The sequence below is a fragment of the Ostrinia nubilalis genome, chromosome 12, assembly GCF_963855985.1.
Source record: "Ostrinia nubilalis chromosome 12, ilOstNubi1.1, whole genome shotgun sequence".
Taxonomy (NCBI): domain Eukaryota; kingdom Metazoa; phylum Arthropoda; class Insecta; order Lepidoptera; family Crambidae; genus Ostrinia; species Ostrinia nubilalis.
This window is the reverse complement of record NC_087099.1, coordinates 5,331,602-5,353,246: the sequence shown is the minus strand read 5'-3', so window position 1 is coordinate 5,353,246 and position 21,645 is coordinate 5,331,602. Positions and strand designations below refer to the sequence as shown.

Here is a 21,645-nt window from a genome sequence, read left to right as displayed (position 1 = left end):
TAACTAATCTGCTAAGATAATCATTGGCTAGTTTGGCACCATGATAACACCAAATGCATGTAGTTGCAATAGGGTGCTACTTTTCAACAAAAAAATAAGGTCTGACCTGGTATTGACTGTAGGAACAAACCAATATAATTCTAAAACAACGTACTTAATGCAGTAGATGCCTAAAGGTAAACAACAATATTTAGCCAGAATAGCTAAGTTGTCATTTTCATACCCACTCTTTCTTTCAATATTTCAAGCTGTCCCGAAGATTTGTTTCTTAGACTTTTGTGAATTTTGCACGTTTGCCAAGAAAATGGTAAAATATTTTAGAGGTGACAACCAATTCGGAACCCTCTAGGGACTGGTTTTTATGAAGGTTTTACAGACACAATTTTTAAGACTAAATATTGTTTTTATTGATATCAATAAATATTAAAATAAGAGTAAACGATAAGCTGTCTTTACACTGTATTTTGATAAAGTGTACAAAACAATAGAGGACAAAAGGAAAGACAGATCTAGATTAATCGTTTTATTGACATCATGATAAAAGCAAATAGTTTGTTTCCAAGTAATTCATTAACAAAATGATTCATCAATGAATAATTTATTAACATCCACGGTTTAATACAGTAATCAATGAATCAACTGGGAAAAATAATTTAAATAAAAACGCTTATAGTTTTAATTGGAATTTTAAATTTCATTGGGGTAACGACCCGCCGCAGTTTTGAGCTGAAACAAAAATGGAATTATAATGTGATTATAAGATGATGAAAGTGTTAGTTTAAAAATTTTATATGACTCCTAATTGCTACCGGGTTAAAACTTAAAATCGCAAAAATGAACATAAAATGCTTTAATGTTGAATTTTTTATCATTTTGACGTTGAAAAACATTACCTATCAACACTAGAAACATTTGTTTTCAATGCGATGTAGCCTAATTCACGTATTTTGAAACAGTCGAAATGTTGTTGACGTTTAGAAGTCGTCCTATTGAAAAACGGTCTTAGGCTGGGTTGCACCATCTTACTTTAGCTTTGACAAACGTCAAAAATCTGTCAAAATCCATACAAAACACCAGTTATCGTTAAAGTTATGGTCAAAATTAGGTGGTGTAACTCATCCTTAATCAATATTCACGTGTCATTTCGATAGAACGATTACTCAATAGGATCGCAACTCGAAATAGGTAATAGGTCAATACCGCGGAGGCAACAATAATTGAATATGGATAAAAACGAAATCAAAACAAAATCGGGTGACTAACGCGTGAATACGAAGTGACAAATTGCTTGCATGTCGTTTAAGTTTTGTTACGTGATCAAAGATAATATCTATTTTTTGTGTCTGAACCTAATACAAGACTTATGTTAGACTTATGCTACTTACGACATTGTTCCCCAGGAATGCAAACGTCGTTTTCATCCCTGGCGTAGCCAGGCTTGCAGGTGCATTGCGGATAGCACTCTGGCTCTACGAGGGTGTTGCACACAGGAGGTGGACTGTTGAAGGCGCTGCAGCTTTCGTCGAAACAAGGTGAAGGGCAGCTATTCCACTCCTCGTTGGGTCTGGTGCATTTCACTGGAGCTGGTGTTGAGATTAAATAGGTTTTAGTTGGGTAAATGGAGTCGGTACCGTAGAAGTTAAATGTTTGGTAATAGGTAGATTAGACATTTGCATAATAAATGATTAATCATTTACAGTAAAAGGTATTTGAAGTAATTAGTAACTTTGTAAATTTTTGTAACCATCAACGAATACACAAAGAAGGAAAATACTAGTAGGAAATTGTTTTATGCCTACTTGAGGAGCACTTGCTAAATATTTTCTGAAAAGCTTAAACATATAAACTTTTCTGCATTGGCATTACCTTGATGTTGTCATCCTGAACATTACACAAAGCTTCATGCTAAATTCCAGTATCTTTTTATCACAGAAGCAAATGTAAGTAGATGAACTTACGACATTCCTGTGCCAAAATGCACGTTCTGTCCTCTTGGCTTCTAAGTTGATACTTGTATTTGCAGACGCATCCGGAAGGGCAGGGGTAAGGAGGATCACAAGCAATCATAGCCCGAATATCGTTCACGGCGCAAAAATCGTCAGGGCAACTAAGACTGCATGACACAAATGTCCTATTGACACCGCATGGATTGCCACCTAAAATGTGAGTAATAAATTCTTTAATGACTACAATTACTTTAAGTGTGTATTATTCGAATTTTACATTAACTATATTAAGCCAGCATAGCTTAAAATTGTATTTAGTTGAACTTTTGATTTGTTATTTAATTACATGGTTAGTATCATCATCATCATCATCATCATCTCCACTGCAGGAGGATAACCTTATCTGATTTCATCATCATCATCAAATCATTAAGTCTTCACTGCAGGAGGTCTACATAATTAATTATGTAATAAGGTTAACCTGTGTGTGTAATTAAATAAAATAAATATATAAATAATTTATCAAAGACAAAGTGAATATTATTTGTAGTACACTTACTACGCTAGCCCAAATTGTTGTATAAATTCGGAACTTGTTTGTTCTGACAGAAAATCAGGTCTATACTATACTAAAACATTGATAGATCATTACCTGGGCACTGGTCTGGGTCGATGCAGGTTCCTTCACTATTCAAGATGTATCCATTCTTGCAGGCACAACCGACAACCAATCCTAATCTCTTGCAATGAGGCGAACCATTTGAGTTGTCACATGTCGATGGGCAAGCAGGTGGTTTTTCTATTACGTAGGCGTTGGGATCACCATTGCAGGGTGGGCCAACTGAAGGTCGTAAAAACTTTGTTTAAGCTACCAATGGTTGCTAACTTTTTGGGACAACTTGACCCAACTTGATCCTTGGTTGGGTTTACAATGGCGGTTAAGCTGTAGGTCCTGGCTATAACTCCTGTGTACTGCGGGACTATTCTCAATTCTTTCTTAGCTCTCAGTGGTAGGAACGGGAGGTGGGAATAGTCCCGTTTTGACTATTTTCTTTTATGAATCGAAATGTAGAGCATTATAGGTACATTTATAGAAGTGCCGAAGAAACCATAACTATGTGTGTATATATTATGGGCAACTTAAAAATAAAGATTGTGATATTATAGATTAATAGATGGATTGATTCCCATAAGTGATTAGTCTAGGATTATTATTAATTTTTTTCATAGTTAAATGTGTACCTACAAAGTAAATAACATAAAAACTTACATGGACATTCGTTTATAGAAATGCACTCGCTGCCATCTGATGACCAGATTTTCCCCTCTTTACAGTTGCAGTCTGAGTAGAAGCTGCTGCTGCAACTCTTGGGGTTAGGATTTAGGCAGGTTGATTTGCATTCCAGAGGACAGGTTGCTGTAAACAGATATGGTAGGTATCATTTATGAACTGTTTTGTTGAAACAAGTAACGCCCGTATTCACAAATATTACTATGAGGTCTCATAGTGCGCGTGGACGCATAGGGTGACACATAAACCAATCACAGAGCTCTATTCAACGCTGTGCGTTCGATTTGATACTTTACTTAAGCAAGCATCGTTTGTGAATATGGGCGTAAGTTACTATGAGGAAAATAAGTAGGTAAATAAGCACTGACGCGTTGACGTCTCAAAAACAAAGAACAAAATTGACCAGTTGGAGCGTAATAATTACTCAGTATGTTGGCTTCGAGCCTTATAGTAGGTATAAAATCATACGAATATAAGTAATAAAGATGGTATTGAAAAGAGTATTCCACGAATATCCAAGAATCTTATCCACAAATCTACCAAAAAAGTCCACGAGATCAGAAGATCATGGAAAAATAAATTTCAAGAGAATAAAAAAAAACATTAAAAATACCTGCTTTCGGTGAATCGGCTATCGTGCCTGCTATTAATAGAGAAAACACTAGTAATATCATGGTGCCAACACTTTTGGAACCTGTTTCACACCTCCGTCTTGGCTGCCGACAAATACTTGTCTGGTGAGCCACTGTTTTTTCAAAAGAATATAAAGTCGAAAAACAGCTTCGCAAATGTATTACGTTGCAAGTCTGTTATCTGTTGTTAACTGTCATGAAGAGATTTTGTTGTTCACATTTAATTTTGTTGTTCTTTCATTGCCTTTTTAAATGCAAAAGAAAAGTATTTTTGTACGATATTTTACTGAGAGAATGTATGAATCACTAGATGATTTGTTAACCATGATGGTTTACCCGTTTGGGTTATTTGGGTTTGATGAAAAGTTATCAGTTAGGCTAAATTACTTTCTCTTTTGTTTTTATTCTACCTAATTCATACTTACGACATTCTTCCCCAGGAATGCAAACGTCGTTTTCATCCCTGGCATAGCCAGGCTTGCAGGTGCATTTTGGAAAGCACTCTGGAAGAGGGAAGGTGTTGCAAACGGGAGGTGGACTGTTGAAGGCGCTGCAGCTTTCGTCGAAACAAAGTGAAGGGCAGATATTCCACTCCTCGTTGGGTCTGGTGCAGTTTACAGGAGCTGGGGGGTCGAGATAAAAGAGAATTTAGTTGGATTCATTAGAGTATGGTACTGTACAAGTTAAAATACATGTTTGGTGATTGCTAGTGCAGTAACATTTGCTTAAACATGCTACGAGTGAAAGATACGTTATGAACTGTCAAATGATTACGATTGCTTTACTTACACCTGTCATCGGCTTTGCACTGGAGGAAAGTCGAACCTTAAATTAACTTCGTATTCCTCCTATTCTTCTGATTAATTTCGCTGCGGGTCCAATGACAGTTTAAATTTCCCCCGGGACAAACTTGACCTTCACTAGTTGGATTTTTATTGGCGGTCAAGCTGTAGATCATGGCTACACAGGAGTTGCAGCCGTGGGAATAGTCCCGTGAGCAGTTTTAAAACACATTTCTGTGCAACTTTTTTTACAGAATACCATTCCACCTTACTGTTGTCGTAGCTTAGATATTGCTTAAAATAGTAAAATCTCTCAAAATACGAGTATACTCGTCCACTGGACGTTGAAAAGCTTTCGGTGCAATGTCTCGCGTGCACCATGTAGAGAATAGGAATTTGCTATTCCCACGCTCTTTGCAATACAGAATACTGATGATGACTACTAATGATGCATTCCAGTATAATTCAACAATCTTGCAAATAGTGAAGAAACTGTCACTTTTAAATTAAATTATCTACTTCTACATTAAAATACCTATCGAGCTGTTAAGTTACATCAAGGATGTAGACAGAGTTAGAATGTTTAAATCATTGCTTTTGCCCTTATTTGCATTATACAGAGTCTTAGGTACAACTAGCTTACCTACTATTTACCGAACACTCTATGTAAGATCTTACAAAGAACAATAACTGAACAGTTATTGTTTTAGTATTAGAAATGGAAAGATGATTGACCGATTTATGAATAATTTTAAATCTGCGATGTACCTCCTCCTCTTAAAGTTATTGGCAAAAAATGTTGTTAAAAATATTTCGTTTATATGGAAGCCCCTTACAGCTTCGTCTCCAATTTTCCCCGTCTGCCTCCGTATTCTTTCGACTTCCATCGAATTTCGCTCGGAAAGCCTCTTATCCCATTCTCCCCTCTGCGTAAGTTTAAGCGCTAGATGGCGTTTGTGTGTAGATTAAAGTAGGCGTAAACCAACATATTCTTTAAATTATAAGGAAATTTTATACATGATCAAATTATATTTGGAACTAATCTGTAGAAGATAATCATTGGCTAGATTGGCACCATGATAACACCAAGTGTTCATGTAGGTAGTTGCAATAGGGTGCTTCTTTTCAACAAAAAAATATGGTCTGATCTGGTGTTGACTGTAGGAAAAAACCAATATAATTCTAAAACAACGTACTTAAGCAGTAGATGCTTAAAATAAGGTTAACAAAAATAAAATTTGGTCAGAATAGCAACATTGTCATTTTCACACCCACTCTATCTTTCAATATTTCAAGCTGTCCCAGAGATTTGTTTCTTAGACTTTTGTGAATTTTGCACGTTAGCCAAGAAAATGGTAAAAGATTTTAGGTGACAACCAATTCGGAAACCTCTAGGGACTGGTTAGATTAATGTAATTTTTATGAAGGTTTTACAGACACAAATGGCAATGCCAGATTTTGTATGGAAAGTGGAGTCTTTTTTTTTCGCGCGGCCATCGACCAAACTTTGTTTTTTGATTACAAAATAGTGTAATAAACCAAACTTACTATGGCATGTATACCTCTAAACTCAGTCTGAACTGAGTTACGAGCATTAGAAGTTTGATTATTTTCATACTATATAGATTTGCTTTTTGTGCGCAAGTTTTGTAAGAAATTGCAACAAAATATTGCGCTATTTTTTTATTGCGCTGATTCTGCTCCATACTGATGTCTGGAGCCTTTAATGGATGATATTGTTTGTTTACACATACAATCTCACTATTTTGTTGCAATTTCTTACAAAACTGCGCGCAAAAAGCAAATCTAGTATGAAAATCATCAAACTTCTAATTCTCGTAACTCAGTTCAGACTGAGTTTAGAGGTATATATGTCATAGTAAGTTTGGTTTATTACACTATTTTGTAATAAAAAAACAAAGTTTGGTCGATGGCCGCGCGAAAAAAAAAGACGCCAATTTCCGGCATTGTCTTTTTAAGACTAAATCTTATTTTTATTGATATCAATAAATATTAGAATAAGAGTAGGTATACGATATCTGTCTTTACACAATGTTGGGTCACTGGCAACTAAAGAGAATAACTTTTGTGTATTTTGATCAAAACATTTAATTACAAAAGGAAAGACAGATCTAGATTAATCGTTTTATTGACACCATGATAAAGCAATAGTTTGTTTCCAAGCCATTCATTAACAAAATGATTCATCAATGAATAATTAACATCCACGGTTTATTACAGTAATCAATGAATCAACTGGGAAAAATAATTTAAATAAAAACGCTTACAATTTTAATTGGAATTTTAAATTTCATTGGGGTAACGACGATCCGCAGTATTGAGCTGAAACAAAAATGGAATTATAATGTGATGAAAGTGATAGTTTAAAAAAAAAATATGACTCCTAATTACTACCGGGTTAAAATCGCAAAAATGAACATAAAATGCTCTAGAAGAATTTAATGTTGAATTTTTTATCATTTTGACGTTGAAAAACATTACCTATCAACACTAGAAACATTTTTTGTTTTCATTGCGATGTGGCCTAATTCACGTATTTTGAAACAGTAAAAATGTCGTTGACGTTTAGAAGTCGTCCTATTGAAAAACGGTCTTAAATTCACGTGTCGTTTCGATAGAACTTATTACTCAATAGGATCGCAACTCAGCGATTTGTTATTTGACGTTTAATCACTTGAACGAAATCGAAACAAAATCGGGTGACTAAGGCTGAGTTGCACCACCTTACTTTAACTTTGACAAACGTCAAAAATCTCTGTACAAAAAGCACCGGTTATTGTTAATGTTACGGTTAAAATAAGGTGGTGCAACTCAGCCTAACACGTGAATACGAAGTGACAAATCGCTTGTATGTCGTTAAAGTTTTGTTACGTGAATACGCCAAAGATAATCTATTTTCTGTTTCTGAACCTAATACAAGACGTATGTAAGGACTTATGTTAGACTTATGCTACTTACGACATTTTTTTCCAGGAATGCAAACGTCGTTTTCATCCCTGGCGTAGCCAGGCTTGCAGGTGCATTGCGGATAGCATTCTGGCTCTACGAGGGTGTTGCACACAGGAGGTGGACTGTTGAAGGCGCTGCAGCTTTCGTCAAAACAAGGTGAAGGGCAGCTATTCCACTCCTCGTTGGGTCTGGTGCATTTCACTGAAGCTGGTGTTGAGATTAAAGAGGTTTTAGTTGAGTAAAATGGAGTAGGTACCGTAGAAGTTAAATTTTTGGTAATTGTTAGATTAGACATTTGCACAATAAAAAATGATTAGTCATTTACAGTAAAAGGTATTTGAAGTACCTAATTAGTGACTTTGTAAATTTTTGTAACCATCAACGAATACACAAAGAAGGAAAATTCTAGTAGTAAATTGTTTTATGCCTACTTGAAGAGCACTTGCTAAATATTTTCTGAAAAGCTTATAAAAATATAAACTCTTCGTTAATGTTGTCATCCTGAATATTATACAAGGCCAAATATTCATGGAATTATATTATGCTAAATTCCAGTAACAATTTTTTATCACAGAAACATTTAAATGAATGAAACAAAAGTAAGTAGTTATAGGCACTTACGACATTCCTGTGCCAAAATGCACGTTCTATCCTCTTGGCTTCTAAACTGATACTTGTATTTGCAGACGCATCCAGAAGGGCAGGGGTAGGGAGGATCACAAGCAATCATAGCCCGAATATCGTCCACGGGACAAAATTCGTCAGGGCAACTAATACTGCATGACACAAATGTCCCATTGACACCGCATGGATTGCCACCTAGAATGTGAGTAATAAATTCTTTAATGACTACATTTACGTTAAGTGTGTATTATTCGAATTTTACATTAACCTTAAGCATAGCATAAAATTGTATTTAGTTGAACTTTTGATTTGTTGTTTAATTACATCGTTAGTATCATCATCTTATCTGATTTCATCATCATCATCAAATCATTAAGTCTTCATTGCAGGAGGTCTCCATAATTCACCAGAGACAAAGTGAATATTATTTGTCTTACACTTACTACGCTAGCCCAAATTGTTGTATAAATTCGGAACTTGTTTGTTCTGGCAGAAAATTCAGGTCTATATTATACTAAAATATTGATAGATCATTACCTGGGCACTTGTATGGGTCGATGCAGGTTCCTTCACTATTCAAGATGTATCCATTCTTGCAGGCACAACCGACAACCAATCCTAAACTCTTGCAATGAGGCGAACCATTTGGGCTGTCACATGTCGATGGGCAAGCCGGTGGTTTTTCCATAACGTAGGCGTTGGGATCACCATTGCAGGGTGGGCCATCTGAAGGTCGTAAAAACTTTGTTTATACTTCCAATGGTTGCAAACTTTTTGGGACAACTTGACCCAACTTGATCCTTGGTTGGGTTTACAATGGCGGTTAAGCTGTAGGTCCTGGCTATACTCCTGTGTACTGCGAGACTATTCCCACCTCTCTCTCACCTTTTAGTAGTGGGAATGGAAGGTGGGAATAGTCCCGTTTTGACTATTTTCTTTTATGAATCGAAATGTAGAGCATTTTGTACATTTTTATGAGTGCCGGAGAAACAATAACTATGTATATGGGTAACTGAAAAATAAAGATTGTGATATTATAAATTAATAGATGGGTTAATACCCTTAAGTGATTAGTCTAGCTAGGATATTTATTCTAAGAACTTTTTGCATTATCTTCATAGTTAAATGTGTGCAAAGTAAATAACATGAAAACTTACATGGACATTCGCTTATAGAAATGCACTCGCTGCCATCTGATGACCAGATTGTCCCCTCTTTACAGTTGCAGTCTGAGTAGAAGCTGCTGCTGCAACTCTTGGGGTTAGGATTTAGGCAGGTTGATTTGCATTCCAGAGGACAGGTTGCTGTAAACAGATATGGTAGGTATCATTTATGAACTGTTTTGTTGAAACAAGTAACGCCCGTATTCAGAAACATTACTATGAGGTCTCATAGTGCGCGTGGACGCACAGGGTGACACATGAACCAATCATAGAGCTCTATTCAACGCTGTACGTTCGATTTGCTACTTTACTAATAAGCAAGCATCGTTTGTGAATACGGGCGTAAGATACTATGAGGAAAATAGGTAAATAAGCACTGACGCGATGACGTCTCAAAAACAAAGAACAAAATTGGCCAGTTAGAGCGTAATTACTCAGTATGTTGGCTTCGAACCTTATGTTATAGTATAAAGTTATACGAATATTTAGTTAATAATATATACATAGATAGACGGTATTGAATAGAGTACTTTATTCCACAAATCTCCAAGAATCTCGTCCACGAGTCCACCAAAAGTCCACGAGAGTCAGATCATGGAAAAATCAATTTCAAGAGGAGATTATAATATGAAAAAAAAAAACCTGCTTTCGGCGAATCGGCTATCGTGCCTGCTATTAATAGAGAAAAGACTAATAACATCATGGTGCCAAAACTTTTGAAACCTGTTTCACACCTCCGTCTTGGCTGCCGACAAATACTAGTCTGGTGAGCCACTGTTTTTTCAAAAGATTATAAAGTCGAAAAACAGCTTCGCAAACGTATTACGTTGCAAGTCTGTTATCTGTTGTTAACTGTCATGAAGAGATTTTATTGTTCACATTTAATTTTGTTGTTCTTTCATTGCCTTTTTAAATGCAAAAGAAAAATATTGTTGTACGATATTTTACTGAGAGAATGGTATGAATCACTAGATGATTTGTTAACCATGATAGTTTACCCGTATATGGGTTATTTTGGTTTGATAAAAAGTTATCAGTTAGGCTAAATTACTTTCTCTTTTATTTTTATTCTACCTAATTCATACTTACGACATTCTTCCCCAGGAATGCAAACGTCGTTTTCATCCCTGGCAAAGCCAGGCTTGCAGGTGCATTTTGGAAAGCACTCTGGAAGAGGGAATGTGTCGCAAACGGGAGGTGGACTGTTGAAGGCGCTGCAGCTTTCGTCGAAACAAAGTGAAGGGCAGATATTCCACTCCTCGTTGGGTCTGGTGCAGTTTAATGGAGCTGGGGTTGAAATAAAAAATAATTTAGTTGGATTCATTAGAGTATGTCCTACTGTACAAGTTATAATACATGTTTGGTGATTGCTAGTGCAGTAACATTTGCTTAATTAGACACGCTACGAGTGAAAGATAGTAATAATAAACAAAGTAAGTAATAGTTACTTTTTGGAACCATCAACGAGTACAAAAAGTCAAATACCTGCTTTGTTATGCAAAAAAAGGAGGAAAATAATAGTAGGAAATTGATAATTTTGAAGAGTGTAGGCGAAGAATTTTGCTAAATTCCAGTAGCAAAATTAAGTGTCATGTCATTACACTAAATCTTTGTTGTTTCGTTGCAGAAACAATAATGTACTTACGACATTCCTGTCCCAGAATGCACGTTCGATCCTTTTCGCTCCTATACTGATAATTGTGTTTGCAGGCGCATCCAGAAGGGCAAGGATAAGGAGGATCGCAAGCAATGACGCCCCGACTGTCATTCACGGGGCAAAAATCGTTAGGGCAGTTGGCATTGCATGACACAAACGTCCCGTTGACACCGCATGGATTACCACCTAGAACGTGAGTAATACTTTTTTTATATTCAATCCTGATTCAAATCCGTCCATTAACTGTCAATTAATTTCAATATGTTATAAAATATCTACGGTTTTCGATGTTTTTACATATTGATAAAAGACTAAAACTAGTTAAGTGTCAAAAATTTGGGTATTTGATCGAAAACAGATTCAAATTTGACAAAGATTGAATATGGGTAACGAGCGTACGTCTACGATAGACAGGCCAGTTGAATAGCATTAAATTGAATTTTGTGGAACATTTGTTTGTTACCTTGTTGGTATCATCATCATATTATTATCATCAGGTCATTTAGTATCCACTGCAGAAGGACGACCGTCTCCAATTTTATCATCATCAGATTACTTAGTCCCCGCAGTAGGAAGAAAACTCTACCTATTTCATCAGAAACCAAAAAGAAGATTTGGCTTATAATTCTAAAAAGCAGATAGAAAATTCAGGTCTACTGAAATATTGAAAGATCATTACATGGGCACTTGTCGGGGTTGATGCAGTTTCCTTTACTATTCAAGATGTATCCGTTGTTGCAGACACAGCCGACAGCCAATCCCAATTTCTTACAAAGAGGCGCACCATTTGGGATGTCACATGTCGATGGGCAAGCCGGCGGTTTTTCCATAACGTGGGCGTTGCGATCACCATTGCAGCTGGGGCCATCTGAGGGTGTATTATAGTAAGTTTTTTTTCAATGGTTGTAAAGCCTCAGACGTTCGATGGATGATAACGATAAAAGATGAATCTTTTTTTAAGAGTCTAAATAAAGAGCAATGATAAAGGCTAGAAGTAGGCATTTTAGTAAAGTTTTTACGAGTAACAAGGTCATCATTAACTTGAATCAAATGAGTGGCTTATAAACAGAAATGTATAAAATGATAGATTTATTAATTCCCTCAGGTGAATTAAAAAAGTCTAGGATTTTTATTCTATAAACAATGCAAAATCTTTGGCAAGTTTTTTGCGATCCCATCATCGTCGTAGTGTGTGTGTGCAAAGTAAGTTACTTACATGGACATTCGCTTATAGGAATGCACTTGCTCCCATCCGATGACCAGATCGTTCCTCTTTTACAGTTGCAGTTAGGGTAGGAGCGGCTGCAGCTCTTGGGATTTGGATTTAGGCAGGTTGATTTGCATTTCAGGGGACATGATGCTGTAAACAGATAAATTATCATATGAACTGTTGTTAGTTGAAACAAGTAAGTTACTATGAGAAAAATAGGCACTGAACGCGATGACGTCTCAAAAACAAAGAACAAAATTCGCCAGTTGGAGCGTAATTACCCAGGCAGTTGGGGAAATTGAACCTTAAATGACAATATAAAATCATATTCAATAAAGACGGTTTTGAAAATACAATTGAACACAAAAATGTTATTAACTTTTTTATCAAAATGGATATTTTAAGAATCTTTTTTGGGTTAAATACTCGTTCTTTGCTAATTAAAAAAGATCAAAAAGTATTTTTCCAGTCCACAAAAGTCCACGAGAGTCAAATGAAAATCGTGGAAAAATCAATTAAAAGAGAAGAATATAATAGAATGAAAAAAAAAACATGATTAAAAATACCTGCTTTCGGTGAATCGGCTATCGTGCCTGCTATTAACAGAGAAAATATTAATAATAACATGGTGCCAAAACTTTTGAAACCTATTTCACACCTCCGTCTTGGCTGTCGATAAATAGTTATCTGTTGAACCAATATTTTTTCAAAACAATTTAAAGTTGAAAAACAGCTTTGCAAACAACTGTAAGGCTGAGGCTAAGAACTCACGGCGCGTTTTTTACCCGCACTCGCGGCGGTTGTGGAATTGCGGTTTTATTTCAAAACTCACGGGAGCGGTTATTTGCGCGGTTAGGCTAAGAACTCACGGCGCGATTTTCACTCGTGCCACAGCCACCGCGGGTGCGGGAAAAAATCACAGTCACTGGTACAAAATGGTCGCCCGCCGATCGATCGCAGAGCGCGCGGGCGAAAACCGCCGAGGCTGCGGTTACCGCGGCCCGCGCCGGTGCAGCGGGACCCGCATACAACCGCGCACGCTGCGGGCGCATACCGCCGCGTGAGTTTTGAATTTTTTTTTATCTGCATTCTACAGAAGCTGCGGGCCCTCAACCGCCGCGGGCGCGGGTGTAAATCGCGCCGTGAATTGTTAGCCTTACTGTTGTTAACTGACACGAAGAGCTTTTATTGTTCACGTTTGTTTAGCAATAAATTTATAGTGTCCTTTCATTGCCTTTTGAAATGTAAATGAAAAATAAGTAGTAGTGCGTCACTCATTTGGTTACTATGCTGACTCATGAACGATTCAATCTAACAGAGGATCTTGATGCAAATGTTGTTCATTTGATTTCTCTGTAGAAATTCAGAAGGTAGTAAGTACCACCTACTATTGTGTTATATTTTTATTTTTACCTTTTTGATTTAATGTAAGTAGGTAGGTACGATTTGGCATTAGATAAGGGCATTTTTTTCCATGCAAACATACGACTTGCGCATGTCTGCTGGCGTTAACTGTCATGAAGAGTTTTTATTGTTCACATTAATTTGTTTAGCAATTCATCATCATCATCTCAGCCATAGGACGTCCACTGCTGAACATAGGCCCCCCTCAATGCTTTCCATGCTGCCCGGTCGGTAGCGGCCTGCGTCCAGCGCCTTCCTGCTACCTTTATGATGTCGTCGGTCCACCTTGTGGGTGGACGTCCCACGCTTAGCAATTAATCCTACTAATTTTATAAATGCGAAAGTTTGGATGTCTGGATGTTTGTTACTCTTTCACGCAAAAACTACTGAACGGATTTTTATGAAACTTTACAGTATTATTGTTTATAACCCAAAATAACTTAAAGACTATAATTTATAGCGATCTGTGACAAACTTAATTTCACGCGGGTGAAGCCGCAGGCAAAATTCTGTACCCCCAGTGAAAACGGAGTTAAGTCGAAAATGGTGATTTTTGGGAAATCGCATTTGAAGTTAAAAAAAATCCTGCTTCGTCGCTATTAGAGATAACTTGGTGAAATATTTTTTAGGTGAAAGGTAATGTTAGATATAATTAGGCAGTGTGCCAGTTTGGGAAATATAGCATGTAGTTTTTTCGTAATTAAATAAAAACCTAGTTATATCGCCATGCACGGCAACTTTACATTCGTGTAAAGTGATGTAATGGGACATAAATCATTTTACACCACACTGAATTGACCACCCGCTAACAAGTGTAAAGTGATACATTTTACGCCATTTCTGTTGATATTTTTTTGTTTCTTTAATTTTAGAAAAAGTTGTAAAACAAACATTAGTAATTACACTATGAGGAATCATTATTTCAGGTTATTTAGGGTAAATCGTCCAAAAATTTCTACTTATATCAATATACACCAATTTTGTGATGAGAAAAAAAATGTGTAAACTGATCTAACTAACATAATAGCGATCTAAGTATCCTAATAATTATGTGTAAAGTGATATAAGTGGCGATTGTAAAGGAATAAGGCTAGAATTTTAGAGTGGATTCTAATTATTTACTCCTTAAATGTTTATTCTGATCTGAAACTACTATTTTATTAATTATTACACCATATACCATGAATGATATCGGCCTAAATCACATACATTATCTCCTATTTTAAAGTAAGTATTAGTTGAAGCAATTGGGTAATAAAGACCAGAAACAACAATGGTTTCACATCAACTAATTAGACAGGAGACAGAGAAAAGTTTGTTTTCTACAATTACCTTATTGGGAATCAAACTCTGGACCAGAGATGATGATGTCAAGCTATATTGATTGCTTTTTGGCTACAGAAGGATAATATAAAAGTAAAGTCATAAAATGCATTTGTTTTCAACAAAGAGGCTTTTAAAAAGCCCTTTAACACGTCCTAGTATCACTTGAACCCTACTTTTATTTTGGGACATAAATAGGTCAGTGCTGAGAAGAAGCAGCGCAAGATATTTAGCCACCCTTGTCAGCCTCTTCTTAAATCATAAATAACTTGAAAAAATCGAACTGCCTAAGACGGGAATCTTCTTAGATCAATAGAGACATGATTAACAAGACATGTTATACTTGCGAGCTAAGCAGATAAAGTCCAGCAACACATGCCATTTACATAATTATTTACTTTATACATAGTATCCATTCATAAGGACTTACGTAGTTAGTTTTGCAGGGCAATCGAATATTGCACTTAACCTTTTGATTAGACCATTGTGCGCTATTTGATCTTCCTATTCCAACCGCTCCAGATCCCCCCAGGTAGCAGCAGCCTATCTAGGTCTCTACAGGCCTTCTGCAGCGACCCTGGTGATTGGAGAATTTGAGCCTGTTGATCTGCTACGCTTCTGCACTCTTTGTGCACGTGCTGTGGTTTTTCTTCTGCCTCCATGCATCTTCTGCACATCAGGCTGTCTGTACAGCTATACTGTGTAGGTGTTTGTTTAACATACCTGTTATTAAACTTAGGACCTTGCGGATGTTGTCCCTGTTAAGTCTTATGAGTCTTTAACTTTTTCGATATAATATCCACAACTGCATCTTTTGTTTGCCTACATCTTTCACAATCTTTCCATTCTGTGTGGTGTTATTTTTCTATTTTGGAGCGCAGCCAGGTCTTGATCTGTGCTTATGGTATCGGCATTATAATTGTTCCGGACCAAATACCGTCGTGTACGATCCCCTTCTGGCCAGTTCATCTGCTGCGTCGTTGCCCAAGGAGTTACTGTGTCCTTTGATCCACTTCAGGAGTGCAGGGTAACGCCATTTGCATCTGCAATGACTTAGGAGCGCGTCATGGCATTCCAATATAAGTATTATAATGTAGTATATTAAGTTGCTTTGTATTGCTTGCACTATCTGAGATTATTTTTATATTCAGACCTCGGATGTCTATGGTTGCAACCGCCTGTGCTGCTCTGATTGCAATCTGCTTGGAAAATTGTATTGTGTTTATCAAGTGTTGTTGATATTCTTAGTACTCGTATATTTAGGTAATTCAAGAAGACACCAGCTCCCGTACCTTTTTGGGTTTTGGAGCCGTCAGTGTAATATCCTAACTTCATTGATTCCAGAGCAATCTTGCGTTTCCGCTGTAAGCTGGATATTATATCTTCAGTCGAAGAGTGAACACAGGGAATTCTGCCGATAGGTGCCTCGGTGAGAGGTATTTCTTTTATTAGGGTTTTGTGCAGGATCGTGGAATGTCCTGTCTCCTTGTTTTGCTTCTATATGCCGTTCTTACCTTTAAGTCTTAGAGCGGCTGCTTGCGCTTCCTCCTGAATGATGAGGTCTAAAGATCTGCGATTCAGAAGGTACTCAAGTGATGTCGATGGAGTGGTTCTCATACAACTAGTGGCCGCTATGCTTACTAGGCGTTGCAGGCTTTGGAGTTTTGATCTTGCTGTTGATAGTTGTGTTCTGTGCCACCACACAAGTGATCTATAATATTTTGTGTAAGAGGGCCATATAACCGACGTGTAGAGCCAGTGTTATCTTTGGGTTGAGACCTCATCTACTACCAATGAGTCTCTTGCACTGATGGAATGCTATACAGGCCATTTTTATTTTGTTCTCGACATGACTCGCCCAGTTCAATTTATTGTCTAAGGTGATGAGTTTTGTTTATAAAGAGTTCTGGTAGTTGGAGCTCTTGTAAATTCTATAATGCACTTATTAAGTACTTTTATTGACAACGTTAGGCACTATGAATTCAATTATATGTTTTACTAGTAGATGTTAACCATTATTTATTAAAACTATTAACTAAAGTTCTTTGATTTATAAACTACGCATTATGTTTTCCTTTAATCTGACAATTGGGCTAAGTTATATCATTTTACACCAAATAATTAACCAAATCATTAGTTGCGATTTTCAAATGTTTTTGATCTAAGTAACTGATAACATTTTACACATGTACGAAACTTTTGTGGTTAATGGTATTAGTCTAATTGAATCATTATACACAAAATAAATAATCATTTGTCTTTTACTTTTTGTGATATAAATTAAGTTACATTCTTTTTCACCAACCAACAATACATAGTTTTTTTGTGTATATTAATATGAGTCATCTTATATTGTTAATCACAAATTCAATCTGAACAACTTCAATCGTGTAAAAAGTAGTAACACGAGTCGTACCTCTTGACACAATAAAAAATTGAAAGAAGCCTCCGGTACACTTTGTTAAAAGTAGACATGTATCAATATACACGAAAGAAAACTCAAAATTGGTTCACAAAGCCTTACTTGTATCATTTGGCACAAAATTATTTTCTTTTCTATACGTCGTAGAAACATACCGATTAGATACAAAAATAGCTAATTTTTCAGAGATTCACATTATGTTATAAAGTCAATTTTGATCTAAGTCGAGTTAGATCCCTTTTCACTGGGGGTACAGAATTATACATCGTCTTTTTAAGAATAAAAGAAAAAATATTTATTGTCTTAATATGATATTTTACTGAGAAAATATATTAATCACTATGATGTTAACGAAGGTGGTTCACATTTATCTCGATAACAGTTAGGCAAGGTAATACCTTAATAGTAGATACCTATCATATTTTATTTTAATAAACTTCAAATGACTCTGTGTTTAATATGTTTTTATTTTACCTAATTCATGCACCCAAATGAATAATTTTAATGATTTTATTTTCAAATAAATATTAATTTTACCACTTAATCTTTACTCAAAGGATCATCTATACTAATATTATAAATGCGAAAGTAACTCTGTCTGTCTGTGTCTGTCTTGCTTTCACGCCTAAACCACTGAACCGATTTTGATGAATTTTGGCATAGAGATAGTTTGAGTCTCGGGAAAGGACACAGGATAATTTATATCCCGGTTTTTGAAAGTTTTTCTGTGATAGACAAAATTCCACGCGGGCGAAGCCGCGGACGGAAAGCTAGTAGTTAATATTTTATTTTAAGATGGACTCTAGCATCAACAGAGTGGAAAGGACCAAAGGGGAAGAGAAATGTTGATGCCCAAGAATGCCCAAGATGCCCAAGGAAAGGTGGGCTGATGACATAATGAGAACAGCAGGCAACAATGAGGGTTTTCGCGATTGAAAAATCCGCCAGATGGCAATACGAAGACGCGAGGTCCAAATGCTGCGTGATTGGTGGATTTTGATATATCTGTCAATGTCATGTCGAAAATAACCAATCCTGCAGCATTTGGACCTCGTGTCTACGTAATGCCATCTGGCGGATTTTTTAATCGCGAAAACCCTCATTGGTTTGAATCTAGCCCAGCACAGGCAAAAGTGGAGCAAAATGGAGGAGGCTTTTGCCCACATAGGGTGCCACAAGAAATTTTAAAAATATATTTTTAATTAATTCATTTTATTGTAAAGCCTGGTCCGTGAGCACGTAGAATTTTGTCCAATGACCCCAAGCTACCCATCCTTATCGCTCGCGCGTAATTATGTTGCTGTCGCGCTCGCACACTCACTGCAGACGACCGTCGCACAGTCGCGACAGCAATATAATTACGCGCGAGCGATAAGGACGGGTAGCTTGGGGTCATTTGAAAATATTCTTTCTACGTGCTCACGGACTAGGCTTTAACCAAACTGTTTTTGTGGAAATAAAAGGTTTTTATTTATTTTATTTCAGTCTGATCACGTGTGTGTGAATAAGGTTGTGGTACGTTCAATAAATAAATTAGTACGTATTATTCCAAATAGGTAGTCTTTATTGAATGATTTCTTATCAAATGTTACAAAATTTCACCAACGCCTTTCAGGAAGGTTTCTGCAAAAGAATGTGAACAATAATTACTCGTAATAAATATTTAACAAAATCGTTTGTTTGTTTTTTTAATTAAAAGTAAAAGATTAAAATTTAAATTGACCCCGACATTTACAGACTAAGGCTGAGTTGCACCATCTTACATTAACATTGACAAACGTCAAAACTCTGTCAAACTCTATACAAAAAGTACCGGTTATTGTTATTGTTACGTTAAAAATAAGGTGGTGCAACTCAGCCTAAAAGAATTTCAATATTCTTCCACTTGACACTGGCACAAAATAAACCTTTTTGTTTTGATTGCCATTAAACAAAAGAAGAAAAAGAATTTAATTCTTCACTTACAACATTCGCACTCCGGCACGCACACATCCTTATCGTTTTTGTAGTAGCCATCTTTGCAAGTGCACCGAGGATCGCAAGTCCTTACGAAAGGCGGTGAGCAATATTGGCCGACGAAAGAGCAATGTTCTCTTGGACAAAATGGACGGCACCCGAAGAACACCTCATTCGGCCTGGTGCACTCAACTGGAGCTGAAATAATAATATGGACGTTAGTTTAAGACCCGAATGACTTCAAATAAAGGAGGGTATAATTTTTAGTATCATTAATTTCATTAGGGCATACTAATGGGTAGTTTCTAAAAGTAGTAGTTACCTGAAAATTTCAATATCTACCTGCAAAATGTTTGATATTATTACTGTTGGACTACTTGTATAATCTAAAATCTATCTTATTTAACATGTAACTTGATATATTGACTTGTAATTGTCATCAAATCTCATGGGACTTGATCTCATAGTTTATTCAAAATTAGTCTATCAAGTAGCATTACTGGAGTTCTTGATATTTTTATTGAAGATACTTACGACAATCCTCTGCTAGGATGCAAGTGTCATTACAGGTGCTTAACCTTCTATAGTTGAGTTTGCAGACGCAGCCAGAGTCGCATGGCGATGGGAAGTCGCAAATGGTGATTCTTTGTACGTCATCCGTTGGGCAGAATGTAGGCGTGCACGATACTGTACACGATGAGTATTCCTCATTGGGCCGGTTACAAGGGTTGCCACCTTGGAACAAAGATTAATGTTAAAGAATCTATGTTTGTCTGCCTGTTTCGTTTCAACTTCAATTTAATTCGACTTTTTTGAAAAAAGGTGAAGAAGTTATCAAAGTTCAATTCATAATAGAGACATGGTACAAGGACTTCCGAGAACTTGCCTGCCAGGAAAATATCTAAAAAATATTCATAGGTCGAAAATGTTACGTTAAGTTTCATAGTTACCGTATTGCAGATGTATACGTATTTAGGATATAATATGGATGAACAAGGCTTACTAGATTTACATGCGTCGTTAATTTAAGTACTTTGAATACTGCTCAAAGTTATTGTAAAACTTTTCTTTGGTCAAGAAGTTACTTACATGGACAGTCATCGGGTAAGATGCACGGTCCGTTCTCTTCTTTCCGAATGTATCCATCCTTGCATTCACAACCCAATTGGCATTCTTTCTTACAATTCGCCAGCTTTGAATTAGGCGCATCACAAGTGGATGGGCAGGGCGATGGACACCGTCTTATGATCGCATTGGGGTCGCCATTGCAACCTTGGTTTTCTGGAAAAGGAGTTTAGTACCTATGTCAATCAAAATATTTCATTACTTACCGCTCCAAATTTTTCGTGGGTGTCGTACTCGTACAAGGCGGCTATGGGACAAAATAAATATGCGAACATCAGGCCTCCCTAACTCGTTTGGGTAGCGTAAGAAGTGTATTCTAGGTACCATTTGTTTCTGGAGAAGTAGAGGGTTTTGCTCCAGAGTGGGAACTATGATCTGATGATGAAACATTTTTCTTGGATGTTCTTTGAACTGTATAAATATTTACCTGGACATGACTCAATATATGTGCAATTTCCTCCTTTTTCGGTTAAAACAAACCCGTCTGGACATGCATTTGGGTCCTTTGGACTTGGAGGTCGGCAGCCTTGAGGGTTGGGGACGGCACAAGTAGGCCTACAGATGGGGACACATTTTTCACCTGGAAAAGATTTACTGATTATTTTCTATTTAATATATTGAGTTCCTTTTTTCGATGAGAAAGTAATTTAGTTTGTAGAAAGTAATGATGTTTAATTCCAAGGAAACCCCCTTCCAATAAATTATTTATATTTTCAAAACAGTTCTAAAAATTCGCAAAAAAAATAATACAAAATAATGATAAGTTACCGTAAGCCAGGGCAAATAATACAAAGAAAGTAGCAAAGAACATGATAACAACTTGCAGAATAACCACTGTGCATACAAAAACCTATTTTATAAGGACGAGACAACACAGTTTGTTTTTCAAAACAATATCGCTATAATTATTTACTCTGCCTTTGACAAACGGCCAGGTGTTCAAATGTATGTCTTTGACTAAGAAATGAACGTGATATATTTTTTAATTTTATTATATTTTTTAGTTTTATTATTGTTTTTATTGTAAACGTGTTTCAAAATGTTGATAAGGACATAGGTGCAAGTAAATAAATATTCTTTGTCATTTGTTTTTTGTTTGCAAATATCTGCATTGTGCATGTCCTTTTCATTAGTTATCCA

General features: G+C 36.4%; 1 protein-coding gene across 1 annotated transcript; it reads right to left on the bottom strand.

Moving 5' to 3' along the window:
• Window positions 1-510: 510 nt before the first annotated feature.
• On the bottom strand, window positions 511-21,359 carry LOC135076664 (zonadhesin-like). Its single transcript, XM_063971084.1, has 16 exons — window positions 21,274-21,359; window positions 20,933-21,085; window positions 20,470-20,661; window positions 19,915-20,115; window positions 19,390-19,578; window positions 13,762-13,787; window positions 12,842-12,962; window positions 12,282-12,425; window positions 11,745-11,933; window positions 11,054-11,251; window positions 10,498-10,695; window positions 9,403-9,549; window positions 8,783-8,971; window positions 8,243-8,440; window positions 1,386-1,583; window positions 511-726 (listed from the first exon to the last, which is right to left on the bottom strand). The coding sequence occupies exons 1-16, from the start codon at window positions 21,314-21,316 to the stop codon at window positions 695-697; spliced, it is 2,418 nt and encodes an 805-aa protein (XP_063827154.1). The 5' UTR covers window positions 21,317-21,359; the 3' UTR covers window positions 511-694.
• Between the last annotated feature and the right edge of the window lie 286 nt (window positions 21,360-21,645).